Below are 27,339 nucleotides of genomic sequence, written 5' to 3' on the forward strand. Positions count from 1 at the left end.
TTTTTTCCTGTGATGGATTTGGAACCGGAGCAGCTATGTTTGGGTGAACTTGACCTGCAGCTTCTCACCCTGTTTTGAGCAGTGCTTGCTTTGCAGGTTTGAGTGTGGTGTGTATTCTGCACTTTTAAAAGATGGGGGAGGGGGAGACATAGTGCCCGTAAAAGCAGAGTTGTGCTAATTTGTGTTAGCTTGCATAATTCTGCCTTTTTCAATGCAGTACAGTGAACCTTACTAACTAGTATTTCCCCTGCACTGTCCCTAAAAATTCATTAGACTTGTCAACATGCATCAAAGTTTATCTTCGACCCGAACTTGTTTTTAAAAAGCAAATCCCATTCTGAATGCTGCAAGTACCACCCCCCCCACCCCCGACAGCATGGGCAGAATATACCTAACCCTCAGCTTAATTTGGAGGTTTATCATTCAGGTACCTGCCTATCTCATGTTGTCAGTGGCAATCACTTTATAGAGGCAGAGTTTCCTAGGGTGGCTCTTGTCTTTTGTGCCAAAGCAAAAGCAATTCTTCATTAGTCCACAGTAGAAATCAGTGGTTCAGAAATAGTGTGTCATCTGAAGCTAACTATAAAAGGACATACCATCTCGGGACTATTTAATTGCTCAACGTCTAACATTGTGTATGCCATCAAATGCCAACAGTGTCCTTCAGCTCTCTATATTGGACAAACAGGCCAAACCTTACGCCAAAGAATAAACGGACATAAATCTGACATCAAGAATCACAAAACAGAGAAACCAGTAGGAGAACACTTCAATCTCCCAGGACATTCTATACAAGATCTCAAAGTAGCTGTTTTACTACAAAGGAATTTCAGAAATAGACTGGAAAGAGAAGCTGCTGAATTGCAACTCATTACCAAACTTAAAACCATGGAGAGACCTGGTCTGAACAAAGACATTGGATTCTTATCTCATTATACATGACTAAGCCATTTCTCTCCTTCTCACCCCTTGCCTTTTCCTGTAAGACCTATTACAGTCGTCAACAGGCTCATCTCAGCTATCTGCCAATCTCCCATTCCCACCACCCTTCTGAGTAATACCCCTCCCCACCTTCTCACTATATAGAAGGGTCTGGCAACTTCTGTTTCAGTGTATCTGAAGAAGTGTGCATGCACACGAAAGCTCATACCAAGAACTAACTTAGTTGGTCTTTAAGGTGCTACTGGAAGGATTTTTTTTTTATTATAAAAGGTACCATACATCCTTTTCTGAGACCTAGATTTGGCTGGGCTTCATCCAACTTTTTGTGAGTTCAACATTCCTGTTGCTCAGCCTAAACTGTTACTTGGGGCACCAGGTGTGCTTTGAAAATTCAGCTACCTTTGCCCATGCCATTTGATATAGCGGTACAAAAACACAAAACATAGTTTTATAATTAATTAACTAATTATTTTTATTGTTTATACCCCGCCCATCTGGCTGGGTTGCCCCAGCCACTCCAGGTGGCTTCCAGCATCTATAAAAACACTGTAAAACCTTAAACCTTAAAAAGCTTCCCTATACAGGGCTGCCTTTAGATGTTTCCCAAATGTTATATAATTACTCATCTTAACATCTGATGGGACGGCATTCCACAGGGTAGGCGCCACCACCGAGAAGGTCCTCTGCCTTGTTCCCTGTAGCTTTACTTCTCACAGTGTGGGAACTGCCAGAAGGCGCTCGCGGCTGGACCTCAGTGTCAGGGCTGAACAATGGGAGTGGAGATGCTCCTTCAGGTATACAGGGCTGGGGCCTTTTTGGCCTTTAAAGGTCAGCACCATCAAATTTAATTGTGCTTGAAAATGTACTGGGAGCCAGTGTAGGTCTTTCAGGACTGGTGTTATATGGTCTCGGCGGCTGCTCCCAGGCACCAGTCTAGCTGCCACATTCTGGATTAATTGTAGTTTCTGAGTCACATTCAAAGGTAGCCCCACGTAGAGCGCATTGCAGTAGTCCAAGCGGGAGATAACCAGTGCATGTATCACTCTGGCGAGACAGCAGGCAGGTAGGGTCTCAGCCAGCGTACCAGATAGAGCTGGTAGAAAACCTCACATGAAGCACATTTGCTTATGGCAGCGTTTGGGAACCTCTGGCCCTCCAGATGATACTGGACTATGTGGGAGATGGGACTGAGGGTTAAATCTGAAGATTAAATTTTAACCACCTATCCTATGTAACTAAGGTCTTTTAGGAAAGTAAGACATTTAAATGTTTTTGCAGTTTACTAAAGCTTAGGAATTAGGCAGTTGTGCTTTTTAATTCCTTTTTATTTATGCTCTGCTGACCTCCCCCTCCTCACCCCCGTTGCAGAGAAGGAACCACACTTTTTTTTTAGTAAGAGAAACAAACAAAAAGGTTTACTTACATTTCAGTGCTGACAGCAAATACAACAAAGTAGTATGCAGGAAAAAATACTTCAAAGTTACTAGAAAGTTTAAGAACTCTTGTGTGCCAGCCCTGTGCTTGTTTAGCAAAACATGCATTTGTGATTTGGCTGCCAACCCTCACCAACATCCCTGATCACTGACCATGCTGGCTGGAACTCAAGGGAGTTGGAACTAGTAAGAATTGGAATGCAAACACAGGTACCCAAACCCTCGCTTAGGGAGTTGACTTGATCTGCTTTCCACTGGAGATGGTGAAGCCTCTAGGTCCATAACTTGTGCAGTGGATTGCAGCAAATCATCTCATTCTCTTCTAAGTGATGCAACGTTCCATGATCACTTGGGCTAGAGTTTATATTTTCATGTTACTGCTGTTATGCTGCCATCCCACTTGAGTACAATACCAGCTGGGTAACGTGACTGGAAGCCTGTGTGTGTGTGTGTGTGTGTGTGTGTGTGTAAAATTTTACAAAGCCCCATATTTTCTAGGGCTCTGGCAATGAGCTTAAACTATACATAGTATGACTTGCTTAACTGGCTTTTTGAGGGAAATACAATGCAAAAATAATGCATTGTAAAGATCCAAGGTGCTGTTTTCAGTAGCCTGACGAAAGAATGCAGTTCTTCCAAGTGTTAAGTCTTTAATAAACCTGACTAATTATTAGAAGGAATGGACCATCTCTTTAAATATTGGGGATATTTCTGGGAATGGGGAATATTGCAACAAGGAGCACTTGTAACACATCAAACTGGAACGTGTCCAGAGGAGGGCAACCAAAATGGTCAAAGGCCTGGAAACAATGCCTTATGAGGAATGGCTAAGGGAGCTGGGCATGTTTAGCCTGGAGAAGAGGAGGTTAAGGGGTGATATGATAGCCATGTTCAAATATATAAAAGGATGTCACATAGAGGAGGGAGAAAGGTTGTTTTCTGCTGCTCCAGAGAAGCGGACACGGAGCAATGGATCCAAACTACAAGAAAGAAGATTCCACCTAAACATTAGGAAGAACTTCCTGACAGTAAGAGCTGTTCGACAGTGGAATTTGCTGCCAAGGAGTGTGGTGGAGTCTCCTGCTTTGGAGGTCTTTAAGCAGAGGCTTGACAACCATATGTCAGGAGTGCTCTGATGGTGTTTCCTGCTTGGCAGGGGGTTGGACTCGATGGCCCTTGTGGTCTATTCCAACTCTATGATTCTATGATCACAGCATAAAATCACGGGGGTGGGGGTCGGGGGGAGAGGAAAGAAAGAAAGAAAGAAAGAAAGAAAGAGAGAGAAAGAAAGAAAAAGAAAGAAAGAAAGAAAGAAAGAAAGAAAGAAAGAAAGAAAGAAAGAAAGAAAGAAAGAAAGACGAGCCCCAGACCTGGCAATACTGTAGGTTTAAAGGACATGCATTTCAGCTGACTGTCATTGTGGATTTTATATTTTGGAAGAAAAGCTACAAAAATATTGTGCCCCGTCTCTATACATTTAAAGCAGTATCATACCACTTTAAACAGTTGTGGCTTTCCTCCAAAAGGATCCTAGGCACTGTTGTTTGTGCCTAGAGTAGCTCTGAGCCTCCTATTCCCCTCAGGCGCCTACAATTCAAACAGTGGTTTAACAATCTCTCTACTCGGAATTGTAGCTCTGGGGAGGCAATAGGGGTCTCATGCCAACTCTCAGCACCCTTCACCAATGAGTTTCCAGGAAGTAGTGACAGTAGCACAATACTGCTTTCAATGTATAGTGGAGATGGGGCTTCAGAAGAAGAAAACTGCCCTCTAATGGACAATGAGGAGAAAAACAAAAAAGAGATTGTGTTAAGTGTATGGATCAATACGCAACTGGTGATAGGTTTGCATTTGTTAATCGTAGAAACTCACAGAAAGGGTCTCCTTTTCATGCGGTGCTAAGAAGAGGAACGCCAGAGCTTGGGTTAAGGCCTGGGGCGCATGGAAGTGCGTTACTTTCTTGCTATGTGTTTATCACCTGTTCAAAAACTACCATAGATAAGCATTTGGAGCGAATTATTAAGAGAGATGTCATTTCCAATCTCTGTTGTTTTCTGGTGCCCTCTGGGCCTGGACATTCCCCCTTTGGCCCCACTATTAGACTATTAGTGGGCACCTTTTGTTGTGTGAACTGCCCTGAGACCTCCAGGTAAAAGGGCGGTATATAACTTCAATAAATAATAATCATTTAATCTTCAATACAGGCATGAAGCAATTCTGCCAATTAAACATTTGCAGATTACAGCCCTAGCAATAACCCCATGAAGATGTCCGGCTGTGTAAATTCCCAAAGGGTCATCTAATCTAACCCTCTGCAACCCATTTTATTTTAAATCTATTTATTGGTTATCACATATATTTTTTTTCTCTCACTTGGGGCGTGGTGACTCTAGACAAGATCCTAAAATTCTTTATAATCTGTTAAAGCTATGCTTGGTGGAGTCACTTCTTTTCCTTGCTTTTGATTTAATTTTTAGGTGTTGTATATTATTATTATTTTAAAATGCCACCCTTGAACGTCGCCCCCGCAAGTTGCAGACTGCGACGACCATGTGTTGGCGATGGGGATATTACAGTATTTGCCTTTTTATGCTGCAAACCGCCCTGTGATGGTGATAATAATAATAATGATAATGATAATGATAATGATAATGATGATGAGGCCGGGCAACGGGAAGGAGCCTAAAGGGGCCATCTTGGAATCGGGCGTGCGTCACACGTCCGCGACGCCACCTTCGGAAGGCCCCCTACCCCTTTTTACCTGCGGCCCGATGCTGGCTCTCCAATAATGGTGGGGAAGGGAGGACCGGGCTGCCCTTAGCGGTGCCTGAGCCGGAATGGATCCCTCCCGGGAATGCCCGTTTTCGGAGGACAGCTTCACCCGCTTCTCCTCCCAGAGCAACATCTACGGGCTGGCCGCGCTGCCCGGGGCGGCCCGCGGGGGCGGGAGGGGCCCGGGGCAGGAGGATTTCCCGAGGGGGGCGGGGCTGGGGCAGGAGGAGGTGGGGGTCTCCGAGGGGCCAGGGCAGTCCTTGGGGGTCTCCAAGGCTCCGTGGCGCCCCGAAAGTGGGCCTGGGTCGAGCCTGGGGGTCCCTGCGCCCCCCGGGGGGTGCGGGGACGGGCCTGGGGGGCTCCTGGCTGCCACCCTGAAGGGGAAAGTGATTTATTTCCGCTACCAAGACCTGAGGCAGAAGCTGCGCCCCGTGGCCAGGGAGCTGCAGTTCACCTATATCCCAGGTAAGGAGGCAGGTGGGGTCAGTGGGCGGAGGGGGGCACTCTGTGGGTTGGAATGAGGGACCGGGTGACCCAGGTAATAATAATAATAAAGGTAAAGGGACCCCTGACCATTAGGTCCAGTCATGGCAGACTCTGGGGTTGCGGCGCTCATCTTGCTTTACTGGCCGAGGGAGCCGGCGTACAGCTTCCAGGTCATGTGGCCAGCATGACTAAGCCGCTTCTGGCGAACCAGAGCAGTGCATGGAAACACCGTTTACCTTCCCGCCGGAGCGGTACCTATTTATCTACTTGCACTTTGACGTGCTTTTGAACTGCTCGGTTGGCAGGAGCAGGGACCGAGCAACGGGAGCTCACCCCGTCACGGGGATTCGAACCGCCAACCTTCTGATCGGAAAGTCCTAGGCTCTGTGGTTTAACCCACAGCTCCACCCGCATCCCTTACAATAACAGCAACAACAACAACAACAACAACAATAATAATAATTAATAATAATTTATTATTTATACCCCGCCCATCTGGCTGACTTTCCCCAGCCGCTCCGGGCGGCTCCCAATTGAGTGTTAAAAACAGTACAGCCTTAAATATTAAAAACTTCCCTAAACAGGGCTGCCTTCAGATGTTAAAAATAGGATAGCTGCTTATTTCCTTCACACCTGAAGGGAGGGTGTTCCACAGGGCGGGCGCCACCACCAAGAAGGCCCTCTGCCTGGCTCCCTGTAACCTCACATCTCGCAGTGAGGGAACTGCCAGAAGCCCCTCGGTGCTGGACCTCAGTGTCCGGGTAGAACGATGGGGGTGGAGACGCTCCTTCAGGTATACTGGGCCTTTGAGGCCGTTTAGGGCTTTAAAGGTCAGCACCAACACTTTGAATTGTGCTCGGAAATGGGCTGGGAGCCAATCCAGATCTCTCAGGACCAGTGTTATATGGTCCCGGCGGCCACTCCCAGTCACCAGTCTAGCTGCAGCATTCTGGATTAATTGCAGTTTCCGGGTCACCTTCAAAGGTACCCCTGCTCTTCCTCTGCTGCCCCCCCCAAAAAACCCCACCCACCCACCTACGATAGGAAATCTCTCAGTTCAGCATTTCATTCATTTCCCTCTCTTGTATGATCTTTGTCGGATGCTAACTGCTGGCAGCTGATCTCCCTTAGCCCACGGTCTCCTTGTGTGTCTCTTTGCTTCTCAGTTGATGCCGAGATCGCCTCCATTGACACTTTCAACAAGTCACCTCCCAAAAGGGGTTTGGTGGTGGGGATCACCTTTATTAAGGTAGGTGTGGCTTTCATCCCTTTGTAAAATGATGCGTCGCTTGGCGTGTTCTTCACAAGCAGTGCTTTTGAAAGGTGGAGACCTAATACTGTATGGCATGCAGGAAAGAGACCTCAGACGTTGACATCAGGGAATAATAATAATAATAATAATAATAATAATAATAATAATAATAATAAAATTTCTAGTACGCCACTCAACTGAATGGGTTGCCCCAGCCACTCTGGGCTGCTTCCAACAAAATCTAAAGGAAACCAACGAAGCATCAAACATTAAAAGCTTCCTAAAACAGGGCTGCCTTCTGATGTCTATTGAAAGTCATAGGATTGCTTATCTCTTTGATATTTGATAGGAGGGCGTTCCACAGGGCGGGCGCCACTACCGAGAAGGCTCTCTGCCTGGTTCCCTGTAGCTTCACTTTTCTCAATGAGAGGAGTGCCAGAAGACCCTCAGAGCTGGACCTCAGTGTCCAGGCTGAGCTATGGTGGTGGAGACACTCCTTCAGGTATACAGATTAGGTCCTCACAAGAAAAGATAGTCCTTTAGGTATTGGGGTCTCAGAGGATGTGCCGTTCCATTTTGGCTGGTCCTGCGTCCAAGAAAACATGCATTGAGTCAGGTTGTAACTTAAATTAACACAATGGTTTACAATTCTCGTCCTCACGACAACCACTTTATAGCAGTACTGGTGTGATTGGCGGGTATTTAGTGATTTTGTTAATTCATATTGTTTGGAATAGCTGTATTTATTGTACTTTCATTTTATATATTTTTTTGTATCTGCTTACTGCTTTCGGGGCATCTGGGGCAAAAAGCAGTATGTAGGGAAATGAGAACATAACATAGCTTATTACTGGATTAAGCCCCATGACAGTCTTCCTTGGCCTGAAAAAGCTAGACTAGATAGAACTTTGGTTTGATCCAGTAGAACTCATCTTTAAGTGATTATGTGTACTGTAAAGTCTTCTTGATGTTGAAATGAACTTGCAACTTTGCCTGTTTCTCTTCCCATCTCCACAGGATTCTGGCGACAAAGCCAGCCCCTTCCTTAACATTTACTGCGACTATGAACCAGGATCTGAATACAACTTAGATTCTATCGCACGTGAGCCTTCAGTATCAGTTTTTGCCACCTAACCCTGAAATCGGTGCCCCAGGTTCCCTCCAATCTCTTCTGTTATTTCCCTGTTAATCTTTGAAAACCCATGTGCTGAAAGCAAAATAACATCAAAACTACTTAGAAAACCTTCACAGATGTAGGAGTCAAAGTGCAGAATTTGGCGCGAAACATGGATTTTCTAGCAAAGCAGTAGTATCTGCTACCATATTCAGGGGGTGGGGAGCTGGAAGTTAAAAACCATTAGGTATTCTAGTTAGTTATGCCAAGGTATGAAGCCCAGCATACATGGCATGTTCGCATTTTCAACAGAGAAGACTTCTGAAGCCACCCCCCAGTGGACTAGCACCTTAAGCTCTTAAAAATGCAATCGCTCAGAATTCCAAATTGGGTAATATCAGACCCTTGAGAGCTACAACTTCCTTTTGATTTTGGTGATGATACAGTGGTACCTTGGTTTTCGAACAGAATGTGTTCGAAAACTAAAGCACGGCTTCTGATTGGAAGCTGAGGCAGACGTTTGGCTTCCGAAAACCGTTTGAAAACCGGAACCTCCGGATTTTGATTGTTCGGGAGCCAAGGAGTTCAGCTTCCAAGGTACGACTGTACTTCCCCTGGGGCATGTTCATGATCCAGAGAAGGTTGATATAATAATAATAATAATAATAATAATAATAATAATAATAATAATAATAATAATAATAATAATTAATTTATTATTTATACCCTGTCCATCTGGCTGGGCTTCCCCAGCCACTCTGGGTGGCTTCCCCAAAAAATATTAAAATACTGTAATACATCAAACATTAAAACTTCCCTAAACAGGGCTGCCTTCAGATGTCTTCTAACAGTCTGGTAATTGTTGTTCTCTTTGACATCTGGTGGGAGGGCGTCACTACTGAGAAGGCCCTCTGCCTGGTTCCCTGTAATTTGGCTTCTTGCAGGGAGGGAACCACCAGAAGGCCCTCAGAGCTGGACCCCAGTGTCCGGGTAGAACGATGGGGGTGGAGATGCTCCTTCAGGTATACTGGGCCGAGGCTATTTAGGGCTTTCAAGGTCAGCACCAACACTTTGAATTGTGCTCGGAAACGTACTGGGAGCCGTACTGAAACGCACTGGATGTATATTATCTCTCCCCCCCCCCCCCCACTTCCCAGCTATGGAAACTGGGCATATACTTTCTTGTTTTCAGGGAGTATTTTTCTTTCTATCCAGAGAGCTGTTTGAACCTGGAACTGCAGTTTACCCCATTCCAGCTGTACCATGCAGAGTACGTATGCCACTCGCCCTTTCTCATCTCTCTCTAAAACAAAATCCCTCTTCCTTGCTTGTCCCTTTTTCCTTGTGTGTCATTCCCACCCCCACCCCACCCCAACCTGTGGCCAGAGACTGCCCCATCCTAACTGTTTGTGCGCAAGCCACCCTGGGAGCCCTTTTGGCTGAAGGGCTGGATACAAACACTCTAAATAAATTAAAAAATTAAAAATATTTCGGGCACATTCATACAAAACTCTTTAAAAAGAAAATGCTTCTTCTCTCATCGCAGAGTCCAGGTTGCTGACCAGCCGGAGACAGTCTTCCTTTTGAGTGGCAATGACCCTGCGATCCACTTATACAAAGAGGTGAGGCCACTAGATGAAGGCGAGGTTTGGTTTAGCCATTGCGTTGGAGGCGCCCTGATGTGACTTCATTGTTCCTCTCCTCTGTAGAATGAAGAGCTGCACCAGTTTGAGGAGCAGCCAGTGGAGAACCTCTTTCCTGAACTCAAGGAGCTGCCAAGCAAGTAGGAAGACGGGTTTGCTATTAAAAACAAGAGAGGGAGAGAGAGAGCTGGTATGGGGAGAGCAAGTTTTGGTGCTACTGTATGTGTGTGTGTGTGTGCAGGAAGGAGGCTTACAGAAGCTCTGAGACTAAGGCCCAGCCTCTCCTCGTATTTACGGGACCCCCTCTCCTGGTCTGCCCCGCAGAGGACCTTAAGCTCCATGAATAATCATAGTTTAGAGGTCCCGGGCCCTAAGGAAGTCAGACTATCCTCCACCAGGGCCAGGGCCTTCTCAGTGGTGGCTCTGACCTGGTGGAATGCTCTGTCCCACGAGACCGGGGCCCTGCAGGATTGGTCTCAACTAGGGCCAGAGCCTTTTCAGTACTGGCCCCGACTTGGTGGAACGCTGTGTCACAAGAGACTAGGGCTGTGCTGGACTTGACATCTTTCCGCAGGGCCTGTAAGACAGAGCTATTCCGCCTGGCTTTCAATTTGAACTCAGCCTGATCTTTTATTCCCCTTCCTTCCCTCCCCCTCCCCTTTTTATGAAGATCACCCGCTCTGGGATCCCACAGCTAATTCTCCCCTGGTCTCCTCACTGGCCCAAATAGGACTAATTTAGCCAGCTAGCCCTGGTGATCATCTAATGTTTATTGGATGGATTTCCCCCTAAATTGATTTTTGAATTCTGAATTTATTATTCACATTTTATATTGTATTTTATGCTCTTTTTTCTTGCACCAATTAAGTGTTTTAAATTTGTTATTAGCCACCCTGAGCCCGGTTTTCTGAACAGGGAAGGGCGGGCTATAAATAAAAAATTATTTATTATTGTTATTATTATTGTTGTTGTTGTAACCTAGAAAACAGCACAAAAGGAGAAGGGGTGGGGAGGGATGAGGGGAAAAGCAAAACTGTGCACTAGGTTTTAGGTACTGAGGCTTGCATCCAACCTTGGTCATACTTGGAGAAGACCCTTAGAAATGCACGGGCATGACCAACTTAAGTACGTAAGTTTCAGTGGGGCTACTCGTCAGTAGAGATCAGTTGCACTCCTCGCCTCAAGGGGCGGACTCTGCATCCCCCATTCATCCTTCATTCTCTCCAACCTCTGTTTTGCCGAGGAAACCACCCACTTCATTGATCATTGCCCTCCTCTCTTCCTTGCAGCGTCCTCTGGTTAGATGTGTACAACATTCCAAACTCAGGGCAGCGGATCACGGCTTTTGGTTGCCAGAGCGGCTACATCCGAGTCGCCCACGTTGAACCAGCCAGTCGAGGTAAGCTACCTTTATTTGTGATGTTTTAAAAGGAGGTTCTCTGCTCATTGTGGAATCTTTTTGGAGGGAGGGCTCTGGTTGTGCAAATGACCCGGGCTTCAGCACTTGGTAGACCAGCCTTTGACAGCCAGCCTGCAGGAGCTGACGGGAGTTGTAGACCGAAACAGCTGGAGGGCTCCAGGCTGGCAAAGGGTGAAATTGAAAGGCCCTGTATGAGAAGCCCCTATCACTATTGGCATTCCACCAGGTCTGTTTAAGCAGGCATTCCCTTGAATGTGAACTTTCCTGATCTATTTATAATAATAATAATAATAATAATAATAATAATAATAATTTATTATTCATACCCCGCCCATCTGGCTGGGTTTCCCCAGCCACCTGGGCGGCTTCCAACAGAACACTAAAATACAATAACCTATTAAATATTAAAAGCTTCCCTAAACAGGGCTGCCTTCGGATGTCTTCTAAAAGTTTGGTAGTTATTTTTCTCTTTGACATCTGGTGGGAGGGTGTTCCACAGGGCGGGTGCTACTACCGAGAAGGCCCTCTGCCTGGTTCCCTGTAACTTCACTTCTCGCAGGGAGGGAACCGCCAGAAGGCTCTCGGAGCTGGACCTCAGTGTCCGGGCAGAACGATGTGGGTGGAGACGCTCCTTCAGGTATACTGGGCCTTTGAGGCCGTTTAGGGCTTTAAAGGTCAGCACCAACACTTTGAATTGTGTTCGGAAACGTACTGGGAGCCAGTGTAGGTTTTTCAAGACCGGTATTATATAGTCTTGGCGGCTGCTCCCAGTCACCAGTCTAGCTGCCGCATTCTGGATTAGTTGTAGTTTCCGGGTCACCTTCAAAGGTAGCCCCACATTGAGCGCATTGCAGTAGTCCAAGCAAGAAATAACTAGAGCATGCACCACTCTGGCAAGACAGTCTGCGGGCAGGTAGGGTCTCATTCTGCGTACCAGGTGGAGCTGGTAGACAGCTGCCCTGGATACAGAATTGACCTACGTCTCCATGGACAGCTGTGAGTCCAGAATGACTCCCAGGCTGCGCACCTGGTCCTTCAGGGGCACACTTACCCCATTCAGGACCAGGGAGTCCTCCAAAACCGCCTGCCTCCTGTCCCCCCTAAACAGTACTTCTGTCTTGTCAGTATTCAACCTCAATCTGTTAGCTGCCTTCCATCCTCCAACCGCCTCCAGACACTCACACAGGACCTTCACCGCCTATTTCATTGTCTTTAAGTGCTGTGCTTTGTCACTGGTTTGTTTTATTGTAAATTTTAATTATAGCTGTTTCTATGGAACTTTAAAAATAAAATGTATATATATATTATAATTGATTTTATACTTGTAAACTGCTTAGTCTCCATCTTGGGGGGGGCGGGTAAGTGGCATATAAATATTCCTAGCAGCACCTTTCTTGAAAACTCAGCCATTGTGGTGTTGGCTGACTGTCCCCTCTGCCCCTACACCAGTGTGGTGTAGTGGTTAAGAGCAGTGGACTCGTAATCTGGGGAACCGGGTTCGATTCCCTGCTCCTCCACATGCAGCTGCTGGGTGACCTTGGGCCAGTCACACTTCTGTGAAGTCTCTCAGCCCCACTCACCTCACAGAGTGTTTGTTGTGGGGGAGGAAGGAAAGGAGAACGTTAGCTGCTTTGAGACTCCTTCGGGTAGTGATAAAGCGGGATATCAAATCCAAACTCTTCTTCTTCTTCTTCCCCTCTGCCCAAGTGGTGCTGCAGAGCTGGAACATCCAGCAAGACGGTCCCATCTCCAAAGTCCTGGTGTTTGCTCTGCCAGCTTCCTGCCCTCCAGGCGACCCCTCAGGAACCGTGGCTTTAAATGGTAAGAAACAAGAGGGGGCCCTGGGCCTCCCTGCAACCTCAGGTGGAGATAAGGCAGCCTTTCCCAAGCTGGTGCCCTCCGCGCAAATGGTGGAGTCCCAACTCCCACCATCCGTGATCATTTCCTCTGCTGGATCGGGGTGATGGGAGTTGAAGTCCGCCAGCATCTGGAGGGCACCAGCTTGTTGGTGGCTGTCAGGGGCGGGTGCCAGGAGCAGGACAGTAATAACTCACACAGCATTGGTGAAGTTAACTCTTTATTCAAAGAAACAAACAGCTCAGGAAACCAGGCCTAGGGAGCACAGCAACTCTTCCCGTTAGATCTTGTCCCAGTGGGGCAGTTGCGAGGACTGAAGGTCCCTGTCTTCCCACAGTTGCCTAAGCTTCTTCCTTGCTCGGGTTCTTCCCAGGCAACCTGAAACTCTGTCGGCGTGGCTGCCTCTGTTCCGCCCTCTTCATACCTCTTCTGGTTCTGGGAGCCCCACGGGATCTGGTTGCAGCGGGGGTGGGAGACCCCCTGGTTTCTTCAGCAGCCTGCCTCATCTCTGTCTCCTGGTCCTCCTCCTCTCCTGCCTCTGAACTGTTGTCTGCCACAGCCTCTTCCTGCTCACTAAACCCTGTTGCCTCTTCAGCTTCCGATACCACCACCTCCTCCCAATCTTTTCCCTCGGACCACTCATTGTCGTCCCACCAGCGCTCTGAGTCTTCTTCCCCTGGGGGTTCCCCAGCTGGTAACGCCCAGCATTCTTCTGCATGTAGACAGTCCATGACATGGCTGATGTGTAGGATGAGAGGCTGTTTCGCTCAAGGCTCAACAGCAGGGGTAGGCAACCTAAGGCCCGTGGGCTGGATCCGGCCCAATTGCCTTCTCAATCCGGCCCGCGGATGGTCTGGGAATCAGGGTGTTTTTAAATGAGTAGAATGTGTGCTTTGATTTAAAATGCATCTCTGGGTTATTTGTGGGGCATAGGAGTTCGTTCATTCTCCCCCAAAAATATCGTCCGGCCCCCCACAAGGTCTGAGGGACGGTGGACCGGCCCACGGCTGAAAAAGGTTGCTGACCCCTTCTCAGCAGCATTTGGGAACTGTGCAGGTAGCTCCGCTCTTTCTCTGGTGTGGGTTTCTTCTGCCTGTGTGTTTTAAACCTTGGTATCTTCTCCTGCAGGTAATGCCTGCCCCCAGGCTCAGAGCTACAGTGTCCTAGTCACCAGCACTCTTGAACTGTCTGTTGTCTACAGGTGAGTGGAGTGTTAAAAACAATACAGCATTAATATTAAAAACTTCCCTAAACAGAGCTGCCTTCAGATGTTTTTTAAAAATAGGATAGCTGCTTATTTCCTTGACATGTGATGGGAGGGCGTTCCACAGGGCGGGCGCCACTACCGAGAAGGCCCTGTGTCTGGTTCCCTGTAACCTCACTTCCCGCATTGAGGGAACCACCAGAAGGCCCTTGGAGCTGGACCTCAGTGTCCGGGCAGAATGATGGGGGTGGAGACGCTCCTTCAGGACCAAGGCTGTTTAGGCCAGCACCAACACTTTGAATTGTGCTATTACTATTACTTCCCTTGACTGGGTCATCGCCATCTGCTGCCTCGTTATTCACATATGGCAGTGGGGGGTATCCATCTATGTTTTACTCAGCATAGGCCTATTGAAGTTAATGGACCTGCCTTAGCTGTGGTCATGAATTTCAGCGTGTCTGCTCTAAGTAAAATGTGGTTGAATACCACCCAATGTTGTTGTTTATTCCTTCCCCCCTTCCAGGAATGTGCTGCAGAGAGGGCTGGACGACCAGCTGGTCCTTCCCTTGAGTGACCAGTACGACAGCGTCCTGTGTGCCCTCGTGACCGACGTCAATTTTGACCGTGAACCAGAGATCCTCCTTGGCACCTATGGGCAGGTCAGCAGTGAGAGATTTGCCTTCACCTGCCATCTTGGCTTGGATGGGTTGAGGGTCGTAGGGTGTTCTTACTGGGCAGCCTTCTCCAATATGGCGTCCTCCATAGGTTTTTGTTTATATTTATTTATGTGTTTTAAACCTAAACTGTGCCCCACCGTTCCTCGCCAGGGGCTGCTACCACAAAGCAACCCATGAAAACAAAAAATATGAAAATTGCAAATGATAGCTCAGACTGCCACCTGCAGGCCAGACTCCAACAGCCTTAAAAACCCTGTACAAACAGGCAGATCATAGAATCAAGAAATGTAAAGTTGGAAGGGAGCCCAAATGTCATCTAGTCCAACCCTGTTGGAATCTCCACTAAATAATCCCTGACCGCTGGCCTTCCAACCTTGGTTAAAAAGCCTCTAGTGAAGGAGACTCCACCACCTACTCAAGGCGTCTGTTTCACTGTCAAACAGCAGTTACCACCAGAAAATTATTCCGAGTGTTTAGTTTGAATCTCCTTTCTTGTAACTTGAAGCCATTGATTCGAGTCCTACCACTTGCTCCCTCTTCCATGTGACAGCCCTTCAGATATTTGAAGATGGCTCTCTTATCTCCTCTCAGTCTCCTCTCAGTTTCCAGGCTAGACATACCCAGCTCCTTCAACCGTTCCTCATCAGGCTTGGTTTCCAGACCCTTGATCAGGGGTCAGCAACCTTTTTCAGCCGTGGGCCGGTCCACTGTCCCTCAGATCTTGTGGGGGGCCGGACTGTATTTTGCAGGGGGCAGAAATGAACGAATTCCTGTGCCCCACAAATAACCCATAGATGCATTTTAAAATAAAAGCACACATTCTACTGGGACGCAGGTAGCGCTGTGGGTTAAACCACAGAGCCTAGGACTTGCTGATCAGAAGGTTGGCGGTTCGAATCCCTGCAACGGGGTGAGCTCCCATTGCTTGGTCCCTGCTCCTGCCAACACAGCAGTTCGAAAGCACGCTAGTGCAAGTAGATAAATAGGTACCGCTCCGGCGGGAAGGTAAACGGCGTTTCCGTGCGCTGCTCTGGTTCGCCAGAAGCGGCTTAGTCATGCTGGCCACATGACCCGGAAGCTGGACGCCGGCTCCCTCGGCCAATAAAGTGAGATGAGCGCTGCTGTTGGTTTCTGCTTTGCTTCACTGTGCAGCGAAAGGGCTTGTCACGAGACAGGTGTTTACATTCCACAGTCTGTACTGTTGGAGTTTCTCACGGGAAAGGGAGGCTGGATGTGACGTACACTGGTTTCCTGTTTTTCACTGTGTGATTCTCTCCGAGCTGTTGAGGAGAGAGGATGCATTTTTCTGCTCCGGCAGAGGCAAGATGTCTTTCTGTAATATACCAGCTTTGAACTGTAAATAAAAGCAATATAGAGTATGCAGCACATACACCTCATCCTTCCGCTGGGCACGGGACTCTGCTTTAAATCAACACGTGGTTATGGGCTCCAGAAGTCGAATCGGAGTGCCGGCAAAGGATCGGTATGCAGAGGGACAGATCGGAACGGCATCTGCTCTGCGCGTAAAAGTGATTGATGAGGTATGTGCTACTGCTCCGGGCAGCCTGCCAGCTTCTAGTTAATTGCTTTATGGCTGGGCTTTGAACTTTTAAAGCCGTTTTGCCGGGAATAGGCAAAAGACTCCCAGGCTCAAGTTACTATGCTGGGGAAATCGAAAGTAACTTTTAAGTGCGCTTTTGGAATAAAGCAGCTGCAGCAGTGACGCAGCAAGATTTAAAGCAGCATATATGACGCTGAAGGCTAATGCCAGAGTCATGATGGCCCTTCAGGATGCTTGTGGGATTCCTAAGCTCAACAAGAAAAATTACACGGACTGGGTGCAGTATGCAGAGGCTGTTCTGCGGAAAGAAGGTCTGTTTAATGTTATTACAGAAACCCCCCCAGTTCCAGTTACAGATGCATGGGAAGCTAAGGATTCGAAAGCTAGGGGAACGCTTACATTGATAGTATCCCCAGAAGAGCTCTGTCTATTGCGTGATAAGACCTCAGCCAGAGAAATTTGGGACGCTTTGAGAGAGGCTCACTTAAGGACAGAAGCTGGATCTACTATGTTTTACTTTAACAAGCTGCATAATATGGCTCTTGCTGAAGGTGGAGATGTGCGTTTACATCTGATGGAGATGCAAAATCTGAGACATGAGCTGCAACAGAGAGGACTCAACTTTCCAGAGGCTGTGTATTCTTTCATGATACTACAATCTTTGGGTTCAGGTTGGGAGTCTGTTGCAACCCAGATTGCTGTGCAGCCAACCGCTCAGCTGACAGTGGACTATGTAACTGCCGTGATATTAAATGAAGCGGATCGCCGGGGTGCTAGCTGCATGGGCAAAGGGGAGTCTTCACAGACGTCATCCCTTAGTGCAGTGGAACCACCAGATGGCGCTAAAGCTATGAAGGCAGTGAAATGATACTCTTGTGGACGTCTAGGCCATATGAAGAGGGAATGCAGATATCCCAGGGCCAAGACAGAGCAGCGCAGCGAAAGCTCATCGCGTGGAAAAGGCCGAGGCAAAGGCAAAGGTCCGGTGTCTAGGACAACGCAGCACAAGGCTATGGTTTCACGCTTCACTCCAAAGGTTGCAGAGATCCAGAAGACGTCTAGATCTTTCTTCGTTGTTGATTCAGCAGCAACCCACCACATGTGCAACGATAAGAGACTGTTTGTGTCTTTTACACCGCAGGAAGGTGCGATTCACCAGGCGGATGACCACACTATTCCCAGTAAAGGCTACGGAACTGTTGTTCTTCAAAGTTTGGACTTATCGATACAGAATGTGCTTTACGTGCCAGACGCCAAACATAATCTGCTCAGCGTTGGACAGCTGAATGAGCGGAACATTGACGTGTCCTTCAAGAACAAGAAGTGCATCATCACAAAGAAAAATGATTATGTATTGCATGCTGAATATGTTGATCGTTTGTTTGTTTTGTATTATGATGATGTTGAAAAGGATGACACTTGTTGCATTGCAGGTTCTAACAAAAGTTTGCATGCAGGATGTATTCATGATTTTCACAGGAAACTTGGTCATTTGCATTTTGAGGCAGTATCTAAAATGCCTGCCTTGGTTGAAGGTATGACTATTAAACCCTGCAGGTACCACATGAAGTGCAAAGCATGCGCAGCAAACAAGGTGAAAATGGCTGCGAAAGGTAAGGTGTCTAGTAGGCAAGCTACAGAACCATACCAGGTTGTTCATGCTGATTTGGTTGGACCACTAGCGCCCTCGTTGGGTGGAAATAGGTACTTCATGGTTCTCATTGATGCATTTTCTAGATATATTTTTGTGTACAATCTCAAGCAGAAATCAGAGGCTTTTCCTAGGTTCAAGGAATTCTGTGCTTGGTTGGAAAATGTGCATGGTAAGAAGATAAAGACTCTTTTCAGTGATCGCGGGGGAGAATTCACTTCTCAGCAGTTTGAAGCTTTTCTGACTGAGAAAGGAATTCAACACGATTTGTCTAGTCCTCGCTCACCATGGCAGAATGGACTTGCGGAACGGGCAAATCAGACATTGCTTCAAGGGTTAAAAACCTTGCTGCATGATGCCAATCTTCCAGAGAGTTATTGGGCCGAATCTCTCTCGTGTTTTGTTTACAGTTACAATCGCAGGTTATCTTCAGCGATTGGTTGTACCCCCTATGAGAAGATGTTTGGCAAGAAGCCATACATCAAACACATGAAAATTTTTGGTTCGGACATGTGGGTTCGCTCACCACAAAACTCCAAGTTAGACAAGCGTGGATTGCATGGTATCTTTCTAGGTTATCAGAAAGGGTCTTACAGAATAATGATGACTGACTCTAAGACAATTAAGCTCACGAGAAGTGTTGAGTACAATGCAAAGTGGGGGGAGAATGTGGGAATTTTCCAATGTTATCCTGATGACGGTGATGAGACTGAGGATAGTCAAAAGCAACCACAACAACCCACTGATGAAGGTTCTGAGTCTGAATCTGAAACTGAATCGGGTGATTCAGAGGATTTCAAGAGTGCGAAAGCCTCTATGCGACCCTCTGAAAGCTCTGATCAAGAATTGGAGGAACCATTGTTCACAATAGGTCGTTTTTCTCCTAAGAAGGAAGAGGAGAGTGTTGAAGACTTAAGGCTAATTCGTAGGTCACAGAGAGCCACAAAAGGCAAACCTCCAAAGAGATTTGCTGATGAGTTTGCTACGATAGCAGTAACAGCTGTTAAAAGCTCCAAGAAGGTATTTGAACCTTCAAGTTTCCAAGAAATCCAGGGTTTGGATTCAAAGGAAGCTGAGCCATGGTTAAATGCCATGAAGGCTGAGCTTGATTCCTTAGAAAGGAACAAAACATGGGAACTAGTTCCAGTAGTTCCAGGAATGAAACTGCTTGGAAGCAAATGGGTCTTCAAAGCGAAGACAGATCAAAATGGCAAGATAGTCAGACACAAAGCCAGATTGGTAGCCAGAGGTTTTGCACAGGTACCAGGTGAAGACTATCACGAGACCTACTCACCCACAGTGAGATATGAGAGCATTAGGCTTATGCTCAAGCTAGCTGCAGAGGAAAATCTACACATTAGTCACCATGATATTAATACAGCTTTTCTGTACGGATCTCTAGATGAATCACTTTATATGCTTCCACCTGATGGCGTACAGGTAAAACAGGGATTTGTTTGTGCTCTGAAGAAATCCCTTTATGGTCTCAAACAAAGTGCACGGTGTTGGCACACAAAACTCACTGAAGTATTGTTTTCTCTAGGTTTTCAGCAAGGGAAAGCTGATCCATGTGTATTTGTCAAAGAGGAGGGGCAAAAGAAACTGTACTGTTTGTTTTATGTTGATGATTTATTATTCTTTTGGAAAGATGTCGCAATGTACAATAACGCCCTAGCTCAACTGAAAGAGCACTTTGACATGAAAGATCTTGGTGAGGTAAACAACTACCTATCTCTGGAAATAGAGAAAGATCAAGATGGTAACATTCTAATACACCAGTCACGGAAAATTGCTGATGTGTTAAGTAAACTAAACCTGATGGATGCTAACCCTGTAGACACACCGATGACAACAGGTTTTCAGGTAGATGACACTGAAGAAGCATTTTCTGACACTACACTGTACAGAAGTGTGCTAGGCAAGCTAAACTTCATTGCCAGATGTTCAAGACCAGACATTGCTGTTAGCTGTAATTTGCTAAGCAGACAAGTCAACAATCCTAGTGTCAAGGATTGGAAAGCTCTGAAACGCATAGCGCGGTATTTGAAAGGCACTATGCATTACAGACTGAGACTTAACAATCAGAAGTCTGGTGGTCTTGAGATATTTGCAGATGCAAGTTTTGGAAGTGACACTACAGACAGGAAAAGTACGTCTGGAGTTTGCTACATGTACAATCAGGGTCTGTTTGATTGGTCATGCAAGAAGCAAACAACAGTTAGCTTAAGTACTTGTGAAGCTGAACTGAATGCACTGTCTTATTCACTTAAGGATTGTGAATGGTTAGTACAATTGTGCAAAGATATGAAAATTCCTGTCAAATGTCCAATCCAGGTTTACCAGGACAACAAAGCATGTTTAGCTTTGCTGAAGTCTGAAGGTTGTAAGCAAAGCACAAAGCACTTGCAATTAAAGTTGCAGCATGCTAGGGAATGTATTCAGAAGGGACTCGTAACGGTGTCCTATATGCCAGGTAATGAAATTCCTGCTGATGTATTGTCCAAGATTATATCAAGGGATCAACACTGTACCTATGTGCAGAAGTTGGGTTTGTACTGATATTGTACGAACACGCTGCCCAGTGATGTTCACAGAAAGGGGGAGGATGTTGGTTTCTGCTTTGCTTCACTGTGCAGCGAAAGGGCTTGTCACGAGACAGGTGTTTACATTCCACAGTCTGTACTGTTGGAGTTTCTCACGGGAAAGGGAGGCTGGATGTGACGTACACTGGTTTCCTGTTTTTCACTGTGTGATTCTCTCCGAGCTGTTGAGGAGAGAGGATGCATTTTTCTGCTCCGGCAGAGGCAAGATGTCTTTCTGTAATATACCAGCTTTGAACTGTAAATAAAAGCAATATAGAGTATGCAGCACGTACACCTCATCCTTCCGCTGGGCACGGGACTCTGCTTTAAATCAACAGCTGCAACCCCAGAGTCGGCCACGACTGGACCTAATGGTCAGGGGTCCCTTTACCTTTTACACATTCTACTCATGTAAAAACACCAGGCAGGCCCCACAAATAACCCAGAGATGCATTTTAAATAAAAGGACACATTCTACTCATGTACAAACACACTGATTCCCGGACCGTCCGCGGGCTGGATTGAGAAGGCGATTGGGCCGGATCCGGCCCCCAGGCCTTATGTTGCCTACCCCTGCCCTTGATCATCTTGGTCCCCCTCCTCTGCATACCTTCCAGCTTATCAACATCCTCCCTAAATTGTGGTACCCAGAACTGGACGCAGCAGTTTGTCAGTATCTTTCAATGCTCATCAGTTGATTGCAGGCAACATAACTAGAGTTCCTTGGTCTTCTAGGAGCTTTTGTGCTACAAGTACCGGGTCCCGGATGCTACAGCAGGAGTCCAGCCCTCCAGCCCGTCCGACGGGGAGTTCCACCTGCTCTGGCAGCGCACTTTCCCCAGCCCCCTCCTCTGCATGGAGTATGTCGACCTCACCTGTGACGGCCTCTGCGAACTGGCGGTGGTGTGTCTCAAAGGGCTGCATATCCTCCAGGTGAGTGTATTGGCACGGCCTTTCTCAATCTTGGGTCCCCAGATGTTCTAGAACCAAAGCTCCCATCATCCCAGACCGTGGATCCTGGTAATAATAATAATAATAATAATAATAATAATAATAATAATAATAATAATAAATAAATAATAATTTATTATTTGTACCCCACCCATCTGGCTGCGTTTCCCCAGCCACTCTGGGCGGCTTCCATAGAAACCAAAAATATACACTAAAATATCACACGTTAAAAACTTCCCTGAACAGGGCTGCCTTAAGATGTCTTCTGAATGTCAGGTAGTTGTTTATTGCTTTGACATCTGGTGGGAGGACGTTCCACAGGGCGGGCGCCACTACCGAGAAGGCCCTCTGCCTGGTTTCCTGTAGCTTTGCTTCTCGCAATGAGGGAACCGCCAGAAGGCCCTCGGTGCTGGACCTCAGCGTCTGGGCAGAACGATGGGGGGGTGGAGACGCTCCTTCAGGTATACTGGGCCGAGGCCATTTAGGGCTTTAAAGGTCAATACCAGCACTTTGAATTGTGCTCGGAAACGTACTGGGAGCCAATGTAGGTTTTTCAAGACCGGTGTTATGTGGTCTCGGCGGCCGCCCCCAGTCACCAGTCTAGCTGCCGCATTCTGGATTAGTTGTAGTTTCCGAGTCACCTTCAAAGGTAGCCCCACGTAGAGCGCATTGCAGTAGTCCAAGTGGGAGATAACCAGAGCATGTACCACTCTGGCGAGACAGTCCGCGGGCAGGTAGGGTCTCAGCCTGCGTACCAGGTGGAGTTGGTAGACAGCTGCCCTGGACACAGAATTGACCTGCGCCTCCATGGACAGCTGTGAGTACAAAATGACTCCCAGGCTGCGCACCTGGTCCTTCAGGGGCACAGTTACCCTATTCAGGACCAGGGAGTCCTCCACACCAGCCCGCCCCCTGTCCCCCAAAAACAGTACTTCTGTCTTGTCAGGATTCAACTTCAATCCATTAGCCACCATCCATCCTCCAACCGCCTCCAGACACTCACACAGGACCTTCACCGCCTTCACTGGTTCTGATTTGAAAGAGAGGTAGAGCTGGGTATCATCTGCATATTGATGGACACCCAGTCCAAACCCCCTGATGATCTCTCCCAGCGGCTTCATATAGATGTTAAAAAGCACGGGGGAGAGGACGGAACCCTGAGGCACCCCATAAGTGAGAGCCCAGGGGTCTGAACACTCATCCCCCCCACCACTTTCTGAACATTGCCCAGGAGGAACCTAGGAACGATGGGAATTGTAGTCCCAACAACGGCTGGAGACCCAGGTTCGAGAGAGGCTGCCGTACCACATCCATTTCTCGTTTTCGACTTCACTTCATTTCCTTTTTCTCCAAAACACTTTGCTGTTTTCGCATATTGCTGCAAGAAGCACCCAGGCCTGGTTTTCGCTACCCATGTGGCAGAGTAAGGACTGCACAGTATCCCCCTTTGTATTCCCAGAAGCCAGAGGGTTGGGTGCTTCAAATATTTTAAAGGGCAGCGTTCAGTGAAGAGGCCTGCCATATCCCTGAGGACTCATCCTGCCCCTGGCAATGACTTCTTCCTTGCCCACTAAGCAGAGAGAATAAACAACCATCTGAAAGTGCCTAATAAATTAAAGAGAAGTTATCCCAAATAACTTCCAGCCAGATTTGCATTCTTTAAATGCAATGAGTTGGCAGGAAGCCCAGATCCACAGGTGTCAAATCTGCTTAGAGCTGCCAACTTTTGCTACTGACACATTTTTTTTGGGGGGGGACACCCCCCAACCTTCCATTTTAAAATTCAGCTTCATGTACTGACATATCCCCCCCCCCCCATTCAGCAAAGCCTAACATCACAAACCCATTTTTTTTAATTCCCAGTCCTAAAATGCTGGTTGGGTCTGACTCAAAGTGTCACAGCCCATCCTTGTTTATTTTTTACATTTATATCCCACTTCTCCTCCAAGGAGCTCAAGGGGATATACACAGTTCTCCTCCTGCTCCTCGTTTTACTCTTACAACACCCCTGTGTGGAAAGTTAGGCTCAGAGGCTCAGTGACTGACTCCAAGGCCACCCACTGAGCTTCATGGCTGGGGTGTAGATTCGAACCCAGCTCCTAGTCCAGCTCTCTAAGCACTATACCACACTGATTCCTTCTTGGAGCTTTCTCCTTTTTGTTGCCGAGTGGCTGGCAAATTGCGGGGAGCCCTTTCAAGGCTTTGCTCATCTCCTTCCCGCATATTGCCTTGTGCAACGACGATTCCCTTCTCTATTCATATTTATTGCCTTTGGTGTCCCCTGAAACGTTACGGAATTATTATTATTATTGTTGTTGTTATTAATTGAATTTATATACCGCCCTATACACAGCGGTCTCAGGGCTGTTCACAGAATAAAATCAAGATATAAAACCACAAGTACCTAATAAAAATACAAACAACAACCCAATAGCCCCCCCAAACCCCACATTTTAAAAGGGCATAGGATGTAAATCGGATCAACCAAGGGCCTGGTTAAAAAGGAACGTTTTTGCCTGGCGCCTAAAGGTGTATAATGAAGGCGCCTGGCGAACTTCCCTGGGGAGAGCATTCCACAGAGGGGAGCCACTGCAGAGAAGGCCCCGTTCTCCTGTTGCCACCCTCTGGACCTCTCAATGAGGGGTCACACAAAGGAGGGCCTCAGAATAATAATAATAATAATTTATTATTTATACCCCACCCATCTGGCTGGGTTTCTCCAGCCACTCTGGGCAGCTTCCAACGGAATATTAAAATACAATAACCTATTAAACATTAAAAGCTTCCCTAAACAGGGCTGCCTTCAGATGTCTTCTAAAAATCTGATAGTTGTTCTTCTCTTGGACATCTGGTGGGAGGGCGTTGCATAGGGCGGGCGCCACCACCGAGAAGGCCCTCTGTCTGGTTCCCTGTAGCTTGGCTTCTCGCAGCGAGGGAACCGCCAGAAGGCCCTCGGTGCTGGACCTCAGTGTCCGGGTAGAACGATGGGGGTGAAGACACTCCTTCAGGTATCCTGGGCCTTTGAGGCCGTTTAGGGCTTTAAAGGTCAGCACCAACACTTTGAATTGTGCTTGGAAACGTACTGTTGATATCAGGGTCTGGGTAGGTTCATATGGGAAGAGGCGGTCCTTGAAGTATTGCGGTCCTGAGCCTTTGCTGCGAGGGACCATTCTTGAAACTCCTGATGAACTTGGGGATGAGCACGGAACAAATTCCTTCAGAATAAAACCTGTCCTCTTGCTTCTCCCCCCACCCCCATCTTCCTTGCCCCCAACAGCACAGCCTGACGCAGACGGCCGAGTGCCTCTTAGAGCGGCTCCGGTTGAAAGTGGCCAGCCGGGCGGCCCAGCCGCCGCTTCCTGCGCATCACCAAGATGCCAAGCCTGAGGATGGCGATGGGAGAGGACCAAAGGAGTGATGGGTGTAGCTGCTGCGCCCTCTTGCCTGTTCGTTTTGCCCAGAAACCAGGGATTAGTGGCCTCCCGTGGGGACAGGACCTTCCGAGCTCTGCCATGGCACCGCAGAAGGAAACGAGGACCAAATCACTGGTTATGGTGCGCGGGAGTAAAGAGATGCGGGGTCCGCCCACGACCCCCCAAGCAACGTTTCTCGCTGTGTCTTGGCCCCAGGAAAGAAACCTCTCGCACGAGGCTCTTCGTTGTCATTCCATCTCTCTCCCCCGGCACTTCTCTTAAAGGCTGGCCTGACCAAGAACTCTATAAATAGGGAATAAATTTTGTACACTAAGCAGGATCTTCTCTCTGTGTTTGTGGCGAAGGCGGGCGTTCCTAATTCAAAGAATAACAGAATTGTTCCGCTGCTGAACTGCTCTTGCTGTCAGAAAGTTCTTCCTAAAGTTTGGTCGGAAACTCCTTTCTTGTAATTTGGCTTGGGCCCTGTGTCTTTGGCACTCCAAACGCAACATCTCTGGGTTGTGACTTGGCAATGCGGCTTAGAGCTGGGGCTGGGATCCCAGAGGCTGCGTTGCTTATGAATTCCAACTACTAGCCCACACTGCCTGAAGAGTTCTGCCTGAAGAGTTCAGCTGGTGTTCAAAACTGGAGGAGGAGAAAGCTGTGTGGACGGGAAGGGGTAGAACATCTGCTTTGCATGCAGAAGTTTCCAGTCTCCACCTCTGGCATTTCCAGTTATGGCTAGAAATAATAATAGTGATCATGATTTATTATTTATACCCCGCCCATCCGGCTGGGTTTCCCCAGCCACTCTGGGCAGCTTCCAGCAAAGTATTAAAATACAGTAGTCTGTTAAACCTTAAAAGCTTCCCTAAAGAGGGCTGCCTTCAGATGTCTTCTAAAAGTCTGGTAGTTGTTCTTCTCTTTGACATCTGGTGGGAGGTCCATAGGGCGGGAGCCACCACCGAGAAGGCCCTCTGCCTGGTTCCCTGTAACTTGGCTTCTCACAGTGAGGGAACTGCCAGAAAGCCCTCAGCGCTAGACCTCAGCGTCCGGACTGAACAATGGGAGTGGAGACGCTCCTTCAGGTATACAGGACAGAGGTCATTTAGGGCTTTCAAGGTCAGCACCAACACTTTGAATTGTGCTTGGAAATATAATGGGAGCCAATGTAGGTATTTCAGGACCGGTGTTATCGTATTTTTCACACCATAGGACGCACCGGACAATAGGACGCTCTTTGTTTTAGAGGGGGGAGAACAAGAAAAAAAAATTCTCCCCCTCTCTGCCCAGCACCCCTTCAGTAAAGCGGCAGGAGGCGCTGCACAGAGAGGGGGAGAACTTTCCCCCTCTTGTTTTCCCGCTCTAAAACAAGGTGCCGTTCAGGCGGCTACCTTGGAAGCCTGGAGAGCGAGAGGGGTCGGTGTGCACTGACCCCTCTCGCTCTCCAGGCTTCAGGTTCCTTTCGACCTGCTCTTTGAGGCTGGTGGGGGGAAGCCCACCACCAGCCCCAAAGAGCAGGTCAGGGAGCAGCGGAAAAGCGCAGCGGAGAGGCTCCTGCCATAGCTGCGTGTCACCTCTCCAGCCGGGAGAGGGTCGCGGGGCTATGGCGTCTTCGCTCCATAGGACGCACACACATTTCCCCTTCATTTTTGAAGGGGAAAAAGTGTGTCCTATAGAGCAAAAAATACGGTACATGGTCTTGGCGGCCGCTCCCAGTCACCAGTCTAGCTGCCGCATTCTGGATTAGTTGTAGTTTCCAGGTCACCTTCAAAGGTAGCTCCACGTAGAGCGCATTGCAGTAGTCCAAGCTCTTTTTAAAATCCTGGCAAGCTGGTGCCAGTCAGAGCTGACAAGACTGAACGAGGTGGACCCAGTGGTCTGACTCCGCCAGATTACCCAGTAGGCAGACTTCAGCAAAAGCCCAAAGAAATCGAGGTTTGGTTAAAAAAGAATTTGATATTTCAAAAAGTAAGTCATCACTGAGAGAGAGTTCAGCTGGTACAGTATGAAACCCTTCATCCTAGGGTTGTGAGTTCGAGTCCTGCATTGAGCAAAAAGGTTCCTGCTTTGCAGGAGTTTGGAAAAGGCTCTCGTTCCTTCTATGGTTCTCTGGGAAAAATCAGTTATCATGGGGAAAATCAGGAGTTTGTTACACGCTACTGCACACTCCCCATTTCCCTGTTCTCTATTACTTAATCCCCTACTGAAACCAAGGGGGGGGCGCCCTACTAATGTGTATCAAAATAACTCGAGGAAATAGGATCCTGTCATCTGTTGCTATAAATCTAGGTTGTTTTTTTTTAATTTAAAAAAATTATTTTGCAGTTTAGTATTTTTTTTAAAAAAACTTTGAATCGCATATGGGGGCACAACCATTT

General features: G+C 47.6%; 1 protein-coding gene across 1 annotated transcript; it reads left to right on the top strand.

Annotated features, from left to right (window-relative positions):
- Positions 1 to 5,129: 5,129 nt before the first annotated feature.
- On the top strand, positions 5,130 to 25,370 carry KPTN (kaptin, actin binding protein). The gene is made up of 12 exons (XM_081200441.1): positions 5,130 to 5,612; positions 6,800 to 6,882; positions 7,903 to 7,987; positions 9,215 to 9,269; positions 9,546 to 9,621; positions 9,709 to 9,782; positions 10,932 to 11,041; positions 12,770 to 12,883; positions 14,048 to 14,120; positions 14,647 to 14,782; positions 21,330 to 21,527; positions 24,823 to 25,370. Exons 1-12 carry the CDS (start codon positions 5,213 to 5,215, stop codon positions 24,961 to 24,963), a joined length of 1,545 nt encoding a protein of 514 aa, XP_081056567.1. The 5' UTR covers positions 5,130 to 5,212; the 3' UTR covers positions 24,964 to 25,370.
- Positions 25,371 to 27,339: the final 1,969 nt, after the last annotated feature.

Source organism: Podarcis bocagei (assembly GCF_964188305.1).
Source record: "Podarcis bocagei genome assembly, chromosome: 7".
NCBI lineage: Eukaryota > Metazoa > Chordata > Lepidosauria > Squamata > Lacertidae > Podarcis > Podarcis bocagei.

Bases quoted from the DNA above. Each gene is read 5' to 3' on its own strand.
- KPTN (XM_081200441.1), top strand. From the start codon at position 5,213: ATGGATCCCTCCCGGGAATGCCCGTTTTCGGAGGACAGCTTCACCCGC. The intron at 5,613-6,799 runs GTAAGGAGGCAG...TTTGCTTCTCAG, and splicing joins GCAGTTCACCTATATCCCAG to TTGATGCCGAGATCGCCTCC. The intron at 11,042-12,769 runs GTAAGCTACCTT...CCTCTGCCCAAG, and splicing joins CGTTGAACCAGCCAGTCGAG to TGGTGCTGCAGAGCTGGAAC.